Consider the following 16,669-nt stretch of genomic DNA (forward strand, 5'->3'; position numbering starts at 1 on the left):
GACAAGTGTGAAATCTGAAGAAAGCCTGTAGATCAGATAATGGAAGGACATTTATCATAGAATGAGCCCGTGTGAGCCTTCTGGTTCCAATATTGGGCTGAGGCTGTGTGAGAGGCCTCTGCTGCTTTTAGGAAACACACCAAGCATCTGGGGAAAGGGCATCAGGCTTGCAACGTGCTCTCAAGTGGTTCAGAAAATACAGAGAGAGAAGGACGGGGCCAATTTGGTAAAACGTTTAACAACTGGAGACTTTGGGTGAGGAGGTTCTTGCATTCTTTCCGTACAATGGAAATTATTTCAAAATAAAAGGTGTCCGATGGAAAGAAAGGCGGTCTCCTGAAGGAGACGGGCTTGGGCGCAGCTCCCACCTCAAGGTGGGAAACAGACTCAGCAGGAATTGCACGGAGCCCTGAGTCAGCGGAAAGGCCAGCCATTGGTGACTTTGCTGGCACAGCTGGGGACTGGTGACAACGAGGGAAGACTGGATGCCAGCCCCGCCGTCACGGTCGTCTCCTGGGTGTGATGGTCACAGGAGGTCTTGAGGGAGAAGGTCCTTGCTCTTTGAACACGCACATGATCTGGAGCAAAGGGTCAGGATGTGCTCTCACCTGCTTCAGCAAAAATACAGTGTGAGCCACAGGCTCTAAACGCGGCGGCAGGATCGGGGGTGCATAGGGTTTGTGCCGTATTTCTCGACACAGACCTGCTTGGCCCTGCAGCCAAGGGCGGTAAAGGGGTTTGGGGTGGGAGAGGCAGAGGGAGGGGCAGCCTTCTCCCCCGCCAGCCCCTGAACCCCCACCCCCCCAGCCCCTGCATCTCCCTCTCCCCAGCCTCTTGGCGTTTCTCTCTCTGGCCGCAAGATGTCGCTGTGTGGCCCCACCAGAAGGCGGGTTCCATTTTTTAAAGTTCGTAAGGTTTACGAATGACCCACTGGCCTTTCTCTCCAACGCGCCGCTCCTTCTCCCATCCTGCGCCAAGGCTCCTGCCTCCTCTACTGTGTTTCCTGGGGTCACGCAGCCCAGCCTGCCCTCCCCGCGGGACTTCTCCATTCGGGGGTCTCTGCTGCCCTCTGGTGGTCATTGCCTGTAACACGGACCCCACTTTCCTGAACCCGCTTTGCAGCCTCTCCTGGCCTAGAAGACAGAGGACCAAGTCGGAAATCCAGAGGGTGGGCTGGCAACTCAGGCAGGAGCGGATGCTGTGGCGTGGGGCAGAATTTCCTCATCACCAGGAAACAGTTTTGCTCTCAGGATCTTCCAGGGACGGGGTGAAGGGTCCCCCCTGACCACGACTGAGGCTCAGCGCCTTTACTTAGAGACAACTGAACGCGAGGCTCACCGCATCTACCAAACGCCCTTCCAGCACCCTGGGGATCGGTGTGGATGAGCTGACTGGTTCTGCCCTGCCGAATTGACACAGAAATCTGCCCTTCGCGGTTGGCTCCCTGAAAAGGCTACATTTGAAAGTGAAATGTCACGTCTCAAATTCTGTCGTCCTGCTCGTTTCCAGTGCCCACTTACAACACACACACACACACACACACACACACCCTTCGGTAAGAAAAAGCCTGTTCTGGTTTCTGAGAGTGTGAAGAGTGCATGAGTGCAAGCATCTCGGGGAGCCCTGCACAGTGACCTGGGGGGCAACAAGGGTCTGGCAGTGCCGCCATGTGGCCTATGCACGGCTCCGGGCCCATGGGGAGCCCTGGGCTCCTGCAAAGGCACAGCTGGAGTCCGAGTAGCAAAGGGACCACACAGAGATGGGGAGGGGGCAGGGAACCAGCATAGGACCAGCCACCGCGCAGCCGTCACCACGTGAACCCACAGGCCAGGAATCCCACTGGGAGCTGTCCTGCCCTGTCCCTTCTCCTCCCACCCGGGGCTTATTTCCCTGAACAAGAAGGCAAAGAGAGAGGACCCCAAGCCCACTGTACGGGGGAGAAGCCTGCCCCTCAGAGGGGTCAGGTGACTTGCCTAAGGTCACACAGCAGGGCTGGGGGCTGGGATTTGAACCCATGTTTAGCTGACTCTCAAGTCTTTGCTTTCGAGGTCTGGAGAAAAAGCAGCCCTCCCAACCCTGTTGGTGAGAACATAAATTGGTGCAGCTGTTATGGAAAACGGTGTGGACGGTCCTCAAAACACTAAAAATAGAGTTGCCGTGTGATCTCGCAATCCCACTCCAGACAAAACTATGATTTGAAAAGATACATGCACCTCGATGTTCATAGAAGCACTATTTACAACAGCCAAGACCTGGAAGCAACCTAAGTGTCCATCAGTAGATGAGTGGACAGAGAAAATGCAGTTACATATACAACGGAATACTACTCAGCCCTAAAAAAGAATGAAATCTTGTCATTTGCAGCAACATGGATGGACCTAGAGATTATCGTACCAAATGAAATGTCAGAGAAAGACAATATCATACATCATTTATCTGTACAATCTAAAATATGATGTAAATGAACATATTTACAAAACAGAAACAGACTCACAGGCATAGAAAACAAACTTATGGTTATCGAAGGGGAAGGGTGCGAGGAGATTAGGAGTTTGGGATTAGCAGACACAAACTATTACACGTAAAATAGATAAATAAAGTCCTAGTGCCTAGCACAGGGAACTCTATTCAACTCGATCTTGTAAAAACCTAAAATGGAAAAGAAACTGAAAAAAAGACGTCTGTGTGTGTAACGGAATCCCTTTGCTGGACTCCAGAAAATAACACTGTCAACCAGCCAGATGTCAATAGAAATAAATAAATTCCTCTGGGAGTTCCCGTCATGGCGCAGTGGTTAACGAATCCGACTAGGAACCATGAGGTTGCGGGTTCGGTCCCTGCCCTTGCTCGGGCTCGGATCCCGCGTTGCTGTGGCTCTGGCGTAGGCAGGGGGCTACAGCTCCGATTGGACCCCTAGCCTGGGAACCTCCATATGCCAAGGGAGTGGCCCAAAGAAATAGCAAAAAGACGAAAACAAAACAAAACAAAAACAAACAAACAAAAATAATAAATTCCTCTCTTTCAGATACACTGAAGAAAAAAACCCAACAAACCACTCTTCATGAGGCCACCTCGACACACACAAAAAATGACCAGACTTGGGGAGTGGGTTCCCCCAGGGCGACCGTTCCCAGCACGGCTTTCGACGCCCCCTCTTCCCAGCCAGTCTCTCATTGTTGCGGTGGCTCAGTTCACATTTCTTTAGGGAAAAGGCCGCTGCGCTGAATGGCACACATCGTACAGTCAGCAAATGTACTGAGTACGGGGTGTGGGGGGGTGTCGCTATGTTTTCTTTTTGTGTTTTGTTGGTTTTTATCATAAGGGAGAAAAGACCAATAAAATGATGAGAAAAATGTTTCAGCTGTCCCTGGGGGCTGGGGTCCTGTCGCCTCCCTTCAGTGACAAGGCCTGGAGATGACCCTGCACTTGCTCTGTCCCCTAGGAGCCTGGGGGAAGCCTGGTGGCCTTCTCGTGGGAGGAGGGCTCTCAGCCTCAGGACCCACACAGACGGCAGGACCCCGGGCTGAGCCCCAGACGAGCAGCCCTAAATCCAGTCCCTGCATTCTCCTGGGGACCCCAACACTGCCAGGTCCACGAGAGCCACCGTCCTCACAGGGAGAGTGGTGGCCTCTCCGGGACCCCACCAGGGCCAGTGCGGCCTGGTGAAGCCTCCTAACCTGCTCCGGGAGGCTGGGCCCAGGAGAGGTTGCCCGGGCGACCAGCTGAGGCTCCTCCCAGGGTGACTGTGGGTGGCCACGGTGCCAGGCAACCAGGTGGCGGCGTCCCTTGAGCCAGGATCAAGCAGCTGTGCCCGGCCCTGGGGGACTTCTCCCAGGCTCGCCGGATCCCTGGGGCCCTGTCTCTACTCCCCACGACAGCTCCGCCTCCAGCCACAATGAGCACTGTCCTCTCCAGGTGAGTGGCCTGTGCTGGCCCGGGCTGGGAGGGAGAGGGAGGCTGGGTTTTCGAGGCCAGATGCACTAAGACAGATGCTGGGGGGGTGGTGGGGGGGTGGGAGGGTTCTCCCACCCACTCCGCCCCTGAAGGTCGAGGGCAGACAGGGCTCAGGACCCCGGAGGCTTCCAGAATCGGGCCTCTGCTTCTGCAGCCCTGCTACCCACAGCCCTGGGGAAGTCCCAGTCAGAGTTCTCCCCAACTTCCCCTGCTCGGCTCTACCTAAGAACCCCTCTTCATGCCTCAAAGCCCCACCAGGCACCACCCCTTCTGCGGAATCGTCCCCGACCCCACTGCTGGCAGCCTGATCCTACTTGTTTCCAAGCCTGTCTCCTCTGGGGGTCGCAGACCCAGGGTGCCTCTGAACCCGCTGGTAATGCTTCCTTCCCAAGGCAGCCCTCCCGACCCCTGGCCGCCCTCACAGGGAATCTGGTTCACGAGGCTGGCGTGGGGGCTGGGAGTCTGCAGGTTAAACTTGTGCTGCAGGTGATTCTGACTGAGGGGCCTGGGACCCCACCTGGAGGGACTGAGGCTGTGGCCAGCTGTGTGCCTGGAGCAAGACACTCCACCTCTCTGGCCTCTGTTGAACGTGCTGGCAGTTCCCATGGCGTGTGTGCGCTGCAAACTGGGCAGGGCCACGCCTGTGGGGGTTTGTCGGGAGGACAAAAAGCCCCACTCCCAGCTCCGCCTTAGAGATGTGGTTAGAGATGCCCATGGGGGTCGGGGGTCGGCGGAGTTTGGTTGAACAGAGGGAGGCTGAGGCAGCGAGGACCTGGGAGGAGGGGCGAGGAGAGGGTGCCAGGGGCGGGATGGCAGAGCCCCAGGCACTACCCCTTTGCTGCCTCGGGAAGACCACCCAGCAGGTCCCTCCTTCCTCTGCTCTTCTTCATGGAACACCTGCGAGGGCCAGGGGCTTGCAGCCATGGAGCTGCATCGAGAAGGTTCCATCCCCCCACGCCCCACACCCACGCCCCCCCAGAGATGCAGAGGGTGAGACAAATGGGGATGACTGGAAGCGATAAACGGTGTGGTGTGCGGATAAAGCGATGGATAAACGGTGGGGGGGGGGAGGCATGCAAACCAAAGGTTTGGGGCTGCGGAGGGAGGAGGGACCAGCCGGCGGAGCACGGGGTCCTCAGGGCAGGGACACTTCTCCGTGATGCTGTGGTGCTGCAGACAGGGCACCGGGCTTGCGTCAAAACCCCTCGGGTACAACCCCAAGCAGCCCGCAGGCTGGAGAGGAGGGCCTTGGGTTAATAAGAAGGTGCCGCGGGCACATCGCTGTTCACGGAGAGAAATCCTGGGACTGGTGAGGGTGCCTGGGACCTCTGCCCTGTCCACTCAGGTCTCCCATAATCTTTTTTTTTTTATCTTTTCTTCGTCTTTCTGTCTTTTCTAGGTCCGCACCCAAGGCATATGGAGGTTCCCAGGCTAGGGGTCCAGTCGGAGCTACAGCTGCCGGCCTACACCACAGGCACAGCCACACAGGATCCAAGCGCATCTGTGACCCACACCACAGTTCACGGCAACGCCAGATCCTTAACCCACTGGGCGAGGCCAGGGATCGAACCCACATCCTCATGGTTCCTAGTCGGATTCATGAACCACTGAGCCACAACGGGAACTCCAGTTCTCCTGTAATCTTAAAACTGGTTTCCCCTCTCCCCCAGAAAGCTAATTAATTTATTTATTTGTAGGGCCACACCCACGGCACGTGGAGGTTCCCAGGCTAGGGGTCAAATCAGAGCTACAGCTGCCGGCCTATACCACACCCACAGCCACACGGGATCCAAGGCGCATCTGCAACCTACACCACAGCTCACAGCAATGCTGGATCCCTGACCCACTGAGCAGGGCCAGGGATCGAACCCACATCCTCATGCACACTATGTTGGGTTCTTAACCCAATGAGCCACAACAGGAACTCCAAGCTTATTAATTTAAAAAAGAAGCTTTATGATGTCGAGACGGGAGAGAGTTTCAGCAGCTCTGGGAAGGCTAGCACTGGGGGGTTTCAGAGGGGATTTCACTGCAGCTGGGATGGTTGGGATAAAGCCCCGCTCTGCCGGGGGCATAAAGCCCCATTAAATGGTCCCCAGGGGGGAAAGGACAGGTCGGGAGCCAAACCTATGTTTGCATATGTGCCCGACCACGGACCAGCCCTGGGACCCCGCGGACACCCTGCACCTGCCCTGATGGGCTCACCCGGGGTGTCCTCCTGGGGACCAGGACACAGGAGGGCCATGGTGGGTGGCCCCTGCACCCTCTGCCCAGGGCGGCCCCTCAGGCCCCCGCCTCCGCAGGGACAGCCAGGTGAGGGTGATGGAGGACACGGTGACCCAGGCCGAGAAGCACTTCGGCCAGCTCTGCTCGCTGCTGGCCGCCTACACCCGCAAGACGGCCCGGCTGCGGGACAAGGCCGACCAGCTGGTCAGACAGCTCGTCGACTTTGCCAACACGGAGCACCCGGAGATGCGGGCCACGCTGCGGAGCCTCGCCGAGGACCTGGCCAGAGTGCAGGACTACCGGCAGGCCGAGGTGAGCAGGGGGCCCCGAGGACCCTGCCCGGGGGGACCTGAGGGGCAGAGCCGCCCCGCGGGGTCTGCCGTCCAAGACATGAGTTAAAAATAAAAGCTCCAGGAGTTCCCGTTGTGGCTCAGCGGGAAAACTGTCTTTGCAGTGGTAGGAAAGGCGGAAACCAGAAGGCACCGCCCGACGCAGGCAATCAGATGAGTGACGCAGACCAAAAAACCGCACCCCCGTCACTAGAGGGAGGAGGCGACCTCCCTCAGGGGAGGGGACGGCGCCCTGTGTCACCCAGCACCTCCTAATTCCACCTGCCAGATGGGCAGCCACCTGCGCTGTCTCACCGACTTTATCCAAAGAACACGAGCTGTGCCCCTCTCTCTCCCACCGGCGGGTAGGAAGAGCTTGGGGCCCGGTGCCAGGCAAAGCCCTGGCAGACCCCGTCCCCTCCACGTTTACAGTTCAAAGAGGAGATTGGCCTTTTCTGGTGGTAAAACCAACCAGAGGCTTCTTTAGCTTTTAAAAGGTTTACAGCCCTCTCGACCGGGCGGATGTACAATCGCTGGTTCTCTGAAGGAAGCGCTGTACGGAGAAGGGCCGGGGAGCGCTCCCTTTCCCTTTCGGCGCCTGGGAAAATTATTATTACTTTTCCTAGTTCTGCATTTACAAGAGCCATGATGAAGGGGCCGGGTGGGAACTCCAGCTCCCTGGCCCATCTGGGAAGCCAGACTTTCAGGGACCCCTGTCCTCCAGGCAGCAGCCTTACCGAGGACCTTGTGAGAAATGCAGATTCTCAGCCGCACCCTGAACTCACAGGGTCAGAACCTCTGGGGCGGGGCCTGATGACCTGGGGTTTAAGGGGCCCTTGGGGGACTCCTGTGCCGGCTCTAGTGTGACACCCACAGGGAAAGAGCTTAATTCACACTAGTTTTATTTTATTTAGGCCATGCCTGGCACACCCAAGTCCCCTGGCCAGGTATCAAACTGTACCACAGCAGTGACAACGCTGGGTCTTAGCCACCAGGCCACCAGGGAACTCCCACACTGCCCTTAACTGTGACCGCTGTTACCATTACTGATACTGTTTATCTGAGTGTCCAGCATTAGGCCTGGCACGTGGGCACTGACCCAGGGGCATGAGGTGTCCCCCTCGCCAACCTCGAGGTGTCCCTGGGGGTCAGAGTCCGCTCTGAATCCTGTGCCAGTCCGGGTGTTCCAGGCGGGTCTATCAGCCTCCCCAATAGGACCTTAAGGCAGTTGCAAGAGACGAAACGGCATTGGGTCGCATCAAGTTGCCACAAAACCCTGGGCAGCGACTGTCATTTTACCCATTTTCCGGGCCAGGAATTGAAACATGTTACCACAGCCTGAGGGAGACAGAGGCCTGAGCCCAGATGGGCGCTCACAGGCCAAAGTGGGGGGAGAGGCCACTGTGCAGCTCCAGGGATGCAAACGGTGCTCTATAAATGCAGGCCAGGGGCCACGCGGCCTCCTGGCACCCCTGGCTCTGACTCTGTGTGTTCGTGCTCCCCCAGGTTGAAAGGCTGGAGAGGAAGGTTATTGACCCTCTGAAGCTCTATGGGGCGCAGATAAAGCAGACCCGGGTGAGTGAGGGCACAGCAGTGGGGAGGGGGGCCGGGGGTGGGGCTGGGACCCCAGGAAACCGCCCTCCTCCTTCCTTAGGCGGAGATCAAGAAATGCAAACGCGTCCGGAACAACGAGATCAAACAGCTGGAGAGACTGGAGAAGCTGAGGCAGAAGTCCCCTTCCGACAGACCGACCCTCGTATCCTTCCTGCAGCTGCTCAGGGCCACGCACCCCTGCGCCCTCTGGGTGGGGGCTTTGGGGGCCACCCCGGGGGCTGCTGGTGAACCTGGGTCCTTAACAGCACCTTTCTCAGTCCCAGGTGAGCGTCACGTGTCGGAGTGGGGAGGGCGGGCTCGCACGCAGGTAAGGAACGGCCTCACGCAACGGCCAGGTGAGCTTTACCTGAGCAGGTGCGGCAGGGCCCGCGCTCAGGATGCAAGATTGGAGGGGGTCGCCTGGGGCTCGGCAGACCTGGGTCCTGTCCCATCCGTGAGGCGACTCAGCCAGGCAGCCTGTTGCTCCCTCCGCGGCCCATTACCTTCTCAGAGCTCATTCAGGAGGCGGGAACTTGTAGATGAGGCCGAGAAAGGTGACTCGCCCAAGGTCACACAGGGAGCCAAGGGCAGACCCAGCCCAGCTCCGGGGGGTCTGGCTGTGAAAGCCCAGCTTCTTCACATCCCGGCCTGGCGTGGAGTTGGCCCTACAGACTGAGGCGGGCCCTGTCCCCGGGGCCTGGCCAGCCGTTCCTTCCATGAGGTGCCCAGGGCGCAGGGGGGCTGCAGGGGCAGAGAACGGTCTAGAAGGGAGCCCCCATGACACCTCCTCCCTCTGGGCCAGGCGGAGACCAGCGTGCAGAGGGCCTCGGTGGATGCCAACCGCACCACCCACCAGCTGGAGGAGACAATTGATACCTTCCAGAAGCAGAAGCTGAAGGACCTACAGGTAGGGGTGTCGGCCCTGGGGAGAAGCACGCCAGGCTGCCTCGTGTGTGTGTGTGCTGACATGTGCGTGTGTGTGTGTGTGTGTGTGTGTGCCTGCGTGCGAGCTTGTGCCCTCGCGGCTCCCAGGACAGTTAATCCTGGCTTCATCCTGACCACGGGGCGGGGGCAAGAGGCCGGCTGCTCTGGGCAGCTGTCCTGCACAGCTGTCCTGCCCGGAAGACACCCTTGGCCGCCCTGCCCTCTCACAGCCGGCCCAGCTGCCCGCCCGCCGGGCCTGCTCGGCAGCCTGTCCCTCGGTCCCCTCCTCTCCACGCGGGACCCACGGGACTCGCCCTGCCTGCCTTCTCTCCTCCACGAAGCCCCTCGCACAAAGCCCAGACCCCCACGCCACACCTGGAGCCCCAGCTCATACAACAGGCTTCAGGGAGTTGGGGTCTTCCCCCCAAGATGGTCACAGAGGCCCCCGCACCCATCTTGGCGCCCCGGCTTGTCCACTCTCCAAGTCGCAGTCTCACAGAAGGCAGCTCTGATTTGTCCCTCCCAGGTTTAATGGCCCCTGTGCTTCCCTCGATCCAAGGACAGAGGCTGAAACCCTCCCTGAGCCTCTGGAAGCCCCAGCCCGGCCCTTGGACATATCACTGCAAGCCCAAGGGCATCAAGGCCTTTCCGACCTCAGGGCCTTTGCACAGGCTGTGACCTCTGCTGTCCACCGAGCTCCCACCTCCTCAGCCTACAGGAAACTTTGCCCGGACCCCCAGACCTGGTCCGACCAACGGTTAACAGCCTCTCCTCCCTCTGGGGGCAATTACCCCCGCCCCGGGGGGGGTGAATCGAACAAATGTTGAATCCACACCTACTACAGGCTGGGCGCTATGCCTGAGCGCTATGCCTGAGGCTGGGGACACCGCAGCCAGCAAAGCAAAGCCCTGTCCTCCCAGAGCTGACACCCTTGAGGGAGACAAAGACACATCGGGCAGACTCCAGGGTGCAAGGAGAGCAGGGAGGTGGGGTGACTGTCCCACACCTGCCTCCCACACTGCATGTCAGCGCCACATGCATGCCTGCCTTGTCCCCTCCTGGGTCCTGGGCACCCGGGCCTGGCACTCAGCAGATTCTCAGTAAATACGAGGACAATGAATGAAGAATAAATGAGCGAGTGAATGCCATGTTGCAGGCAGAACCTAAAACCACCAGCAGACCATTATTAAACACCTCATGTTTACGAGGCCTGAAAGCAGGGCTCCTGGGGTGTCGACACAGCACACAAGATTCTCCACGGTCGGGGGCCAACAGAAGCACACAGTTCCAAAGGGGCATCTTTTACCATTTGGGGATTAAACTCACAAAGAGACACTTATCCAAACCCCCAGAGTTTAGAAGAGATTAAAAACCAGAGGTCGAAGTAATGATTACCGCTGTGCTGGTTTGAGGTCACCATTCGAGGGAAACGATCATAAAATAACTCGGGCGCCTATAAAAGAATGTAAGTCCTGCCTTCATGCAGGGTTCGCCTACCTGAGTGGGCATCGGAAATCTCCCGGGGGCTTCTTAAAACGCAGGGGACGGGCCCGCCTGGGCCAGCGGGTCTGCATTTCCATCAAGCTAGTAAACAGCAGGATGAGGTCTCTAGATTCCCAGCGGGGACCACCAGCACTGGCTCCCGGGGCAGGAGGGAGCAGGCAGGCGGGAGGTAAGGCTTCCATCCCAGCCGGGGGCCTCCCCTCCCCTTTCTTCTGCCAGGCCGGCTTAGCTGCTTCTCCAGGTGCTTCCCATATGATGTGAAGAGGTGTGTTTCCAAACTGCAAGCTCCTCCCCCAACTCCAAGCCTCTGTCCTGTCGGGTCTCCCACACCGTGGCAGCTTGTGCTAGGCCCAGCACACAGTAGGAGCTTGCGCCAGGCCCAGCACACAGTGCAAGTCCCTCTGGGGTCTGACCCACAATAGGAGCCAATGCTGGACTTGACACACTGTAGGAGTCTCCACTCAGGTCTGACACATAGTAGGAGCTTGTGCTAGGCCTTGCACACAGTAGGCGCCCCCACTGGAGCCAGACACGTAGTAGAAGCTCTGTGAGAGCTTATTGAGCCAAGCCGAACCATCTGACCAAGATGAGCCAAGCTCTTTATCACTAATAATGTTTTGACACACTGGTTCATCAGGTTGAGGGGCCTCCGGGCCAAGTAGGGTCTACCAGCAGCCCCCTCTCCTTCTCCCACAAGACCCACTTCTAGCCCGTGGGTGTCAGAGGCTAAAGCTTCGTAGCCACCCACCTGCAAATACCTGTCCTCAGAACGAGAGACGCAAAGGCTGAATGGCTGAGCCCAGGCTGACCGAGCTGAGAAAGTCCACAAGGCCTTACACGTTTCTGGAACCATCCTTGTGCCGGGCGGCTTTTGAACCAGGGGAAGGCATTATGTGTCCCAACAAAAATGAACATGAGACACCATCTCAGAATCCCACGCTCGGCCTCGCCGCAAGGACCGCTAAGCTCCTGCCCCCATCCTGTCCGCGTCCAAGGTGACCCCAGGACAGTCCCTCTGACCGTGTCGCATATGTGACCCAGGCTTCTCTCCCCCTAGAAAATTTTTTCGGACTTTGTGACCATCGAGATGGTGTTCCACGCCAAAGCCGTGGAGGTGTATTCCAGCACCTTCCAGACCCTGGAGCGCTACGACCTGGAGAGAGACCTGGAGGTGGGTCCCCCCGTCTTCCCTCTGGGGGTGCAGGGCTCCACTGGAGGCTGCTTCCGCCTCGAGAGAAGCAGCGTTGGGTGGCAACATCTTGCCATTTCTCCGCTCCTGGAGGCTCACGGTGATGCTTGGTTCCCAACGCATGTCCCGGGCGCCAGGCAGGTGGGGAACTTGGCTCTGGAACAGCAAGCGCGCCTCGCCCACCGGGGGGTCAAGGGCAACAGCAAAAGCACCTCCAGGCTGATGCTTCGCTGTCCTTGGGGCGGAGGCGAAGTGCTCCTGGCCCTCACCTGAGGTGATTAAGGTCTAGAATTAGCTGTTACCTACGACAGGCTGGCCAAGCCTCGAGGGGTCAGAGGTACAACACGTGATCACCTGCCACGCTCATCTTCCGCGGTTCCGGGGGTGGGGGCTTCGGCTGGGCCGTCCTCGCCGGGACCTTCCAGCCAATCCGTGGCCAGGGCCGTGCTCCTGGCTCATGGGTGGGAGATGCTGGCTGTCGTCCGTCGGGGTTCAGGACAGGCCACGTGACTCGCAGATTCCGGGCACAACGAAGCCCCGGGCCCTTTGCTCCACGTGAAGCGGTGGAGACGGCAGCGTCCTTCTGAGCCGGGGGCCTGGACATGAGCCGTACCCCTGAGGCCCACCCTGTCTGGTCCGGGCTGGGGTCTGCCGCCCGAGTAACTGCCCACGGCCTCTCCTCGGGGGCACGGCGGCTGGTCCAGAAGCGAGTATCAGAGACAGAGCCAGGCGGACCCCGTGTCACCTTCTGCGACGTAACGTCAGGAGAACTAAGCATCGTGCCTGCCACATCCCGTTCCGTACAAGGGCGTCAGGAAGGCCACAGTCAGGGGAGGAGAGTTAGAGGCCCGCTCCTGCTGGGAAAAGCGTCAAGGAATCTGTGGGTGATCTTTAAACCACCACGAGGGGTTGGGGAACGCCTGGCTGGGCTCTGGGACATTCACTCACCTCTACTTTGCTGGGGGACCAGGGGTGGGATCACTAATCATGCTGTGTGACCATGGATGAGTTAACTGGCCTCTCTGGGCCTCGGTTTTCCTGTCTGTAAAATGGGATGCTAAGGCCAGTTCACCGGGCTGCTGTCGATCATATGCAACAAGGAACAGGAGGCTCCAGGGGACCTGGAGCGGGTGGGGCCTGGCAGCTGCCTTCCCCTCCCGGGCCCTTCCTCCGTGCTTACACCCCGGTCTCTGTAACCCTCCTGGCAGGATTTTAGAGCCAAGATGCAAGGAGTTTATGGACGTTACAACGCTCGGCCGCTCACAAATACCACCGCCTCCCCAGCGGTCCCGTGGTCTCTGGCCCAGGTGAGCACTGGGGGTGGGACACCCGTGACAAGGTGACGTGACCAGAGGCCAGCAGAGAACTCGGATCCGAGATGAGCTGCTGCTTGGGGGGGCAGGAGGGTCTGACCTGGACCCGCCTGACGCGGACTCGGGGACCACCATCTACCACGCAGGGGCTGAAGGGGTCCCCCGCTTCCTGAATCATTCTCTCCAAAGGCTGCGGAAGAAGTATCATCCCCAGCCAGACTGCCCGGGTCCAAACCCACTGCTCCTAAGCTGTGTGACCCTGGGAAATTTCCTTAACCTCTCTGGGTCCTAGAGGCCTCACCTGCAAAGAGGGGCTGATGAAAGTAACCCCTCAAAGTCTTGGTATTAGGCGAACAAACCTACGTGAGGCACTTGGAGAACAATGCCTGTCGCCATCACTGTGACACCTGCTGTTGTTGCTGCGATATTCTCACTATTATTATTATTATTATTATTTAGAGTGCTCAGAGCACCATACGGAGCCAGAGAAAAGAAGCGGTGAGTGAGGAGGACTCGGCCGAGGAGGAGGAGGGGCCCGTGGAGGACTTTCAGGGGACGGGGGCTCCGTCAATAACTCGTGTAGGGGGCTGACGCTGGACGCTCAGGACGCTGCTGTGTGCAAGTCACGTGTCCTCTGAGCCTCGGTGTCCCCATCTGTACGACAGCGGTCGCATCACTCACCTCCTGGGCTGCTCTGGGGATCCAGGTGTCCAGCCGGCGCTCAATAAACGTGGGGGCATCTCCCCGACTCGAGCTGGGTCTCGCTTCCTGCCTTCCCACCGGGGCTCTGGGTGTCTACACCCGTGTGAAGGGTGAGAGCTCAGGGTGTCACTGGACCAGGCGGGGGTGCACTCGCCCATCTCCTGACACCAGGTCGTAATGAAGGCACACGTAGCGTTTCCTGCAGGCGCCAGGCAAGGGGTCCACACAGCTAGTGCTCAAAAGACCCAAACATCCCATGGCTTTCAGGGACAGGCTTTTAAAGACAGCGCAGGGTAGGGGGTGGAGTTGGGCCCCGTGGGCTGCGTGAGCAGCTCGTGGACGCTCTTCGGATTGGCTGGTGGTGAGGTCACTGGGCGTCAGCATCATCCACCTTCTGGTTCTCGCCGGTCCGGTCCGGGGTCTCCGTGCTGGTGGGCAGCACGCAGTTAACTTCTTCCACCTGGTGGGGCTTCAGCTTCTGCAAAACAGCTCCCAGGCCAAGGCTCAGGAGATTGTCTACAGCCCTTGAGGAAGAACTAAGAGTCCCTGACTTTGTTGAATGGCTGAACTATTAATGTTTTGTCTTCCTGGGCTGCTTTTCATTTTTTTCTGCACTTTCTCATCCCTCTGATGAAATTTATTCTTTGGAATCGGGGAAGGCCTAGGAGGCTAGTTTTTCTACAAACAAGAGGCAGGCGGTGGACCCTGGGGTCTGTCCTGGAAGGTTCCCAGGGTCCTTATGGGTTACAGGTGACTCGTCTTCCAGGGCTGCCCCAATAAACACGCCTCATGGGGGCTTCTAACCCCAGAAATCTATTCTCCCTCAGGCTGGAGGCCTGGAGGCCGACATCAGGGCGCTGGCAGGCAGGCTCCTTCCGGGCTCTGCGGGGAGGCTCTCTGGGCGTGCCCAGGCAGTGCCAGGGGCTCCTTGGCTTGTAAAACCATCACTCTGATCTCACCTTCACCCTCATGTGGCGTCTTCCTGTGTGTATCTGTGTCCAGATTTCCTCTTTGTACAAGGACGCTGATCACGCTGGACTGGGGTCCACCCCACCCGCCCTAAATATATCCACCCGGACGCTATTTCCCAAGAAGCTCACATTCTGAGCTCCTGGGAGTCAGAACTTCGAGGCATGAACTTTTAGGGGAAACGCAATTTACTCAAAACACAGGGACACCTCCAAAGTGGAAGGAGGGGTGGGGTGCACAGGCTCGGCTGGCTGCCTGCCTGGGCGCCCTGGGTGTGCAAATTCCCGACAGTGTCGGGGGCAGCTGAGCTCTGGGTCACGTGGTCCCCGGCACACCTCCCGCTGCTTCCCGAAGACCTAAATTGGGAAGGGTCCTTTCTGCAGCCTCTCGAGCTGGCCTGGTGGGTGCACCCTCCGCTCTGGAGCCAACTGGCCCCTAATTTGATTCCCCACTTGGGGTACCACGATTTCTGCATCAGCACAGCGGGAAACAAGACCTTCTTCGTGGGTGTGGAGAAAAGGGAGCCCCCACACTGCCAGTGGGGGTGCACGTTGGTGCAGCCACTCAGGAGACGAGTATGGAGGTTCCTCCAAACACTAAAAACAGTTGCTGTGTGATCCTGCACTCCCACCCCCGGGCACACACCAGGAGAAAAGCCTAATTCAAAAAGACGCATGCACCCCAGTGTTCACAGCAGCACAAGTCACAGCAGCCAAGACAAGGAAGCCACCTGAGGGTCCGTGGACAGAGGGAGGCATAAAGAAGACGGGGTACACAGACACGAGGGACTATTCCTCAGCCAGAAAAACAAACGAAATCATGCCATGTACAGAAGCACGGAGGGACCTAGAGATTCTCGGGCGAAGTGAAGTCAGAGAGAGAGAGAGGAATCCCATGTGGTATCACTGACATAAGGAATTTTAAAAGGATGTAAATGAGCCTATTAACAAAACAGACACAGACTCACAGACACCCAAAACAAACTGTGGTTACCAAGGGCGAAACGGGATGAGGGACAAATGAGGGGTTTGGGATTTTCAGATGCCCAGGACTGTGAATAAAATCAACTGCAAGGTCCCACTGCCTCGCAGTCGGGACCTATACAGTGAATGCAGAGGGAACCACAGTCAAGGTCCTATGAGAAACCATAATGGAAAGTCAATGTAGCATTGAATCACTTTGCCATAGTCCAGCAACTAAACCATTGTAAACGAACTGTACATCAATAAAAAATAAAACTTAAAAAGCCCTCAAACCTTCCTCAAGGGATCATTGCAAGACGAATGTCCTGACCAGAGTGGTGTTTATTACCCCCAATCCAGCGCCCACACACCTCCTCCAGGAAGCCCACCCTGATTCAACCGGGAAGGACACTCCAACAGTAGCTGGAACATTCTCTAGTTCCTATATAATAAGACGCCATGTATTGTACTACATAGTACATCGCATCACATTTTACACTATTTTCTCATACCTTTATACTAAGTATATATGTGGGCCCATGCACACACACACACACACACAGACATGTACAATTTTGTCACCTCAGCTGTGTTTCCATACCACTATTTTCCGAGGGAAAACGACTTTGGTCTTCACCTTGTGGTCCTGGCGCCTGGTGGCACCTGGCTCATAGAAAGGGCTCATTCCGTGCAAGGTGACAGCATCAAGGGCCTCTCCCCCCTCCTCTGGCCTCAGTGCCTGGAGACCAAGGCGCCCCAACCCCAGGGGTGGACTCAGGCCAAGAGCGTCCGGGCTCTCTCTGCGGGTGGCCGCCTGGAGTGGGGACACGCTCCCTCGCTCCTCTCTTTGGGGCCCAGGAGGCAGGCGGTGCGGTGCGGGGGGCAGGGGTGGAAGGAGCCTAAGTTTTGGGGTCTCCTGTTTTCCGGGTCTTACGCATGGAGGCAGACGGCTCCCTAGAGCCATGTGCGCAGGTGTCTGAGTTTGGGGGGAAAGCAGGCACCTGC

The 16,669-nt window shown here is 58.0% G+C and overlaps 1 protein-coding gene and 1 long non-coding RNA gene across 4 annotated transcripts; one reads left to right on the forward strand and one right to left on the reverse strand.

Moving 5' to 3' along the window:
* On the reverse strand, positions 226-11,676 carry LOC110260896. Its single transcript, XR_002344463.1, has 2 exons — positions 10,524-11,676; positions 226-608 (listed from the first exon to the last, which is right to left on the reverse strand). It is a non-coding gene; the product is annotated as an uncharacterized LOC110260896 (long non-coding RNA).
* FAM92B (family with sequence similarity 92 member B) lies at positions 3,014-13,784 on the forward strand. 3 transcript variants are annotated; one of them, NM_001244334.1, is made up of 9 exons: positions 3,798-3,915; positions 6,258-6,492; positions 8,016-8,084; positions 8,164-8,265; positions 8,381-8,386; positions 8,905-9,009; positions 11,587-11,700; positions 12,927-13,025; positions 13,491-13,784. In NM_001244334.1, the coding sequence occupies exons 1-9, from the start codon at positions 3,896-3,898 to the stop codon at positions 13,620-13,622; spliced, it is 882 nt and encodes a 293-aa protein (NP_001231263.1). In that variant the 5' UTR covers positions 3,798-3,895; the 3' UTR covers positions 13,623-13,784. The 3 variants fall into 3 exon arrangements, with proteins under 3 accessions (XP_020948979.1, XP_020948978.1, NP_001231263.1); XM_021093320.1 differs by lacking the exons at positions 12,927-13,025; positions 13,491-13,784 and adding an exon at positions 4,204-4,327 and having other exon boundaries at positions 3,014-3,915; positions 11,587-12,015; XM_021093319.1 differs by lacking the exons at positions 12,927-13,025; positions 13,491-13,784 and having other exon boundaries at positions 3,014-3,915; positions 11,587-12,015.

This window comes from Sus scrofa, chromosome 6, assembly GCF_000003025.6.
Source record: "Sus scrofa isolate TJ Tabasco breed Duroc chromosome 6, Sscrofa11.1, whole genome shotgun sequence".
Taxonomy (NCBI): domain Eukaryota; kingdom Metazoa; phylum Chordata; class Mammalia; order Artiodactyla; family Suidae; genus Sus; species Sus scrofa.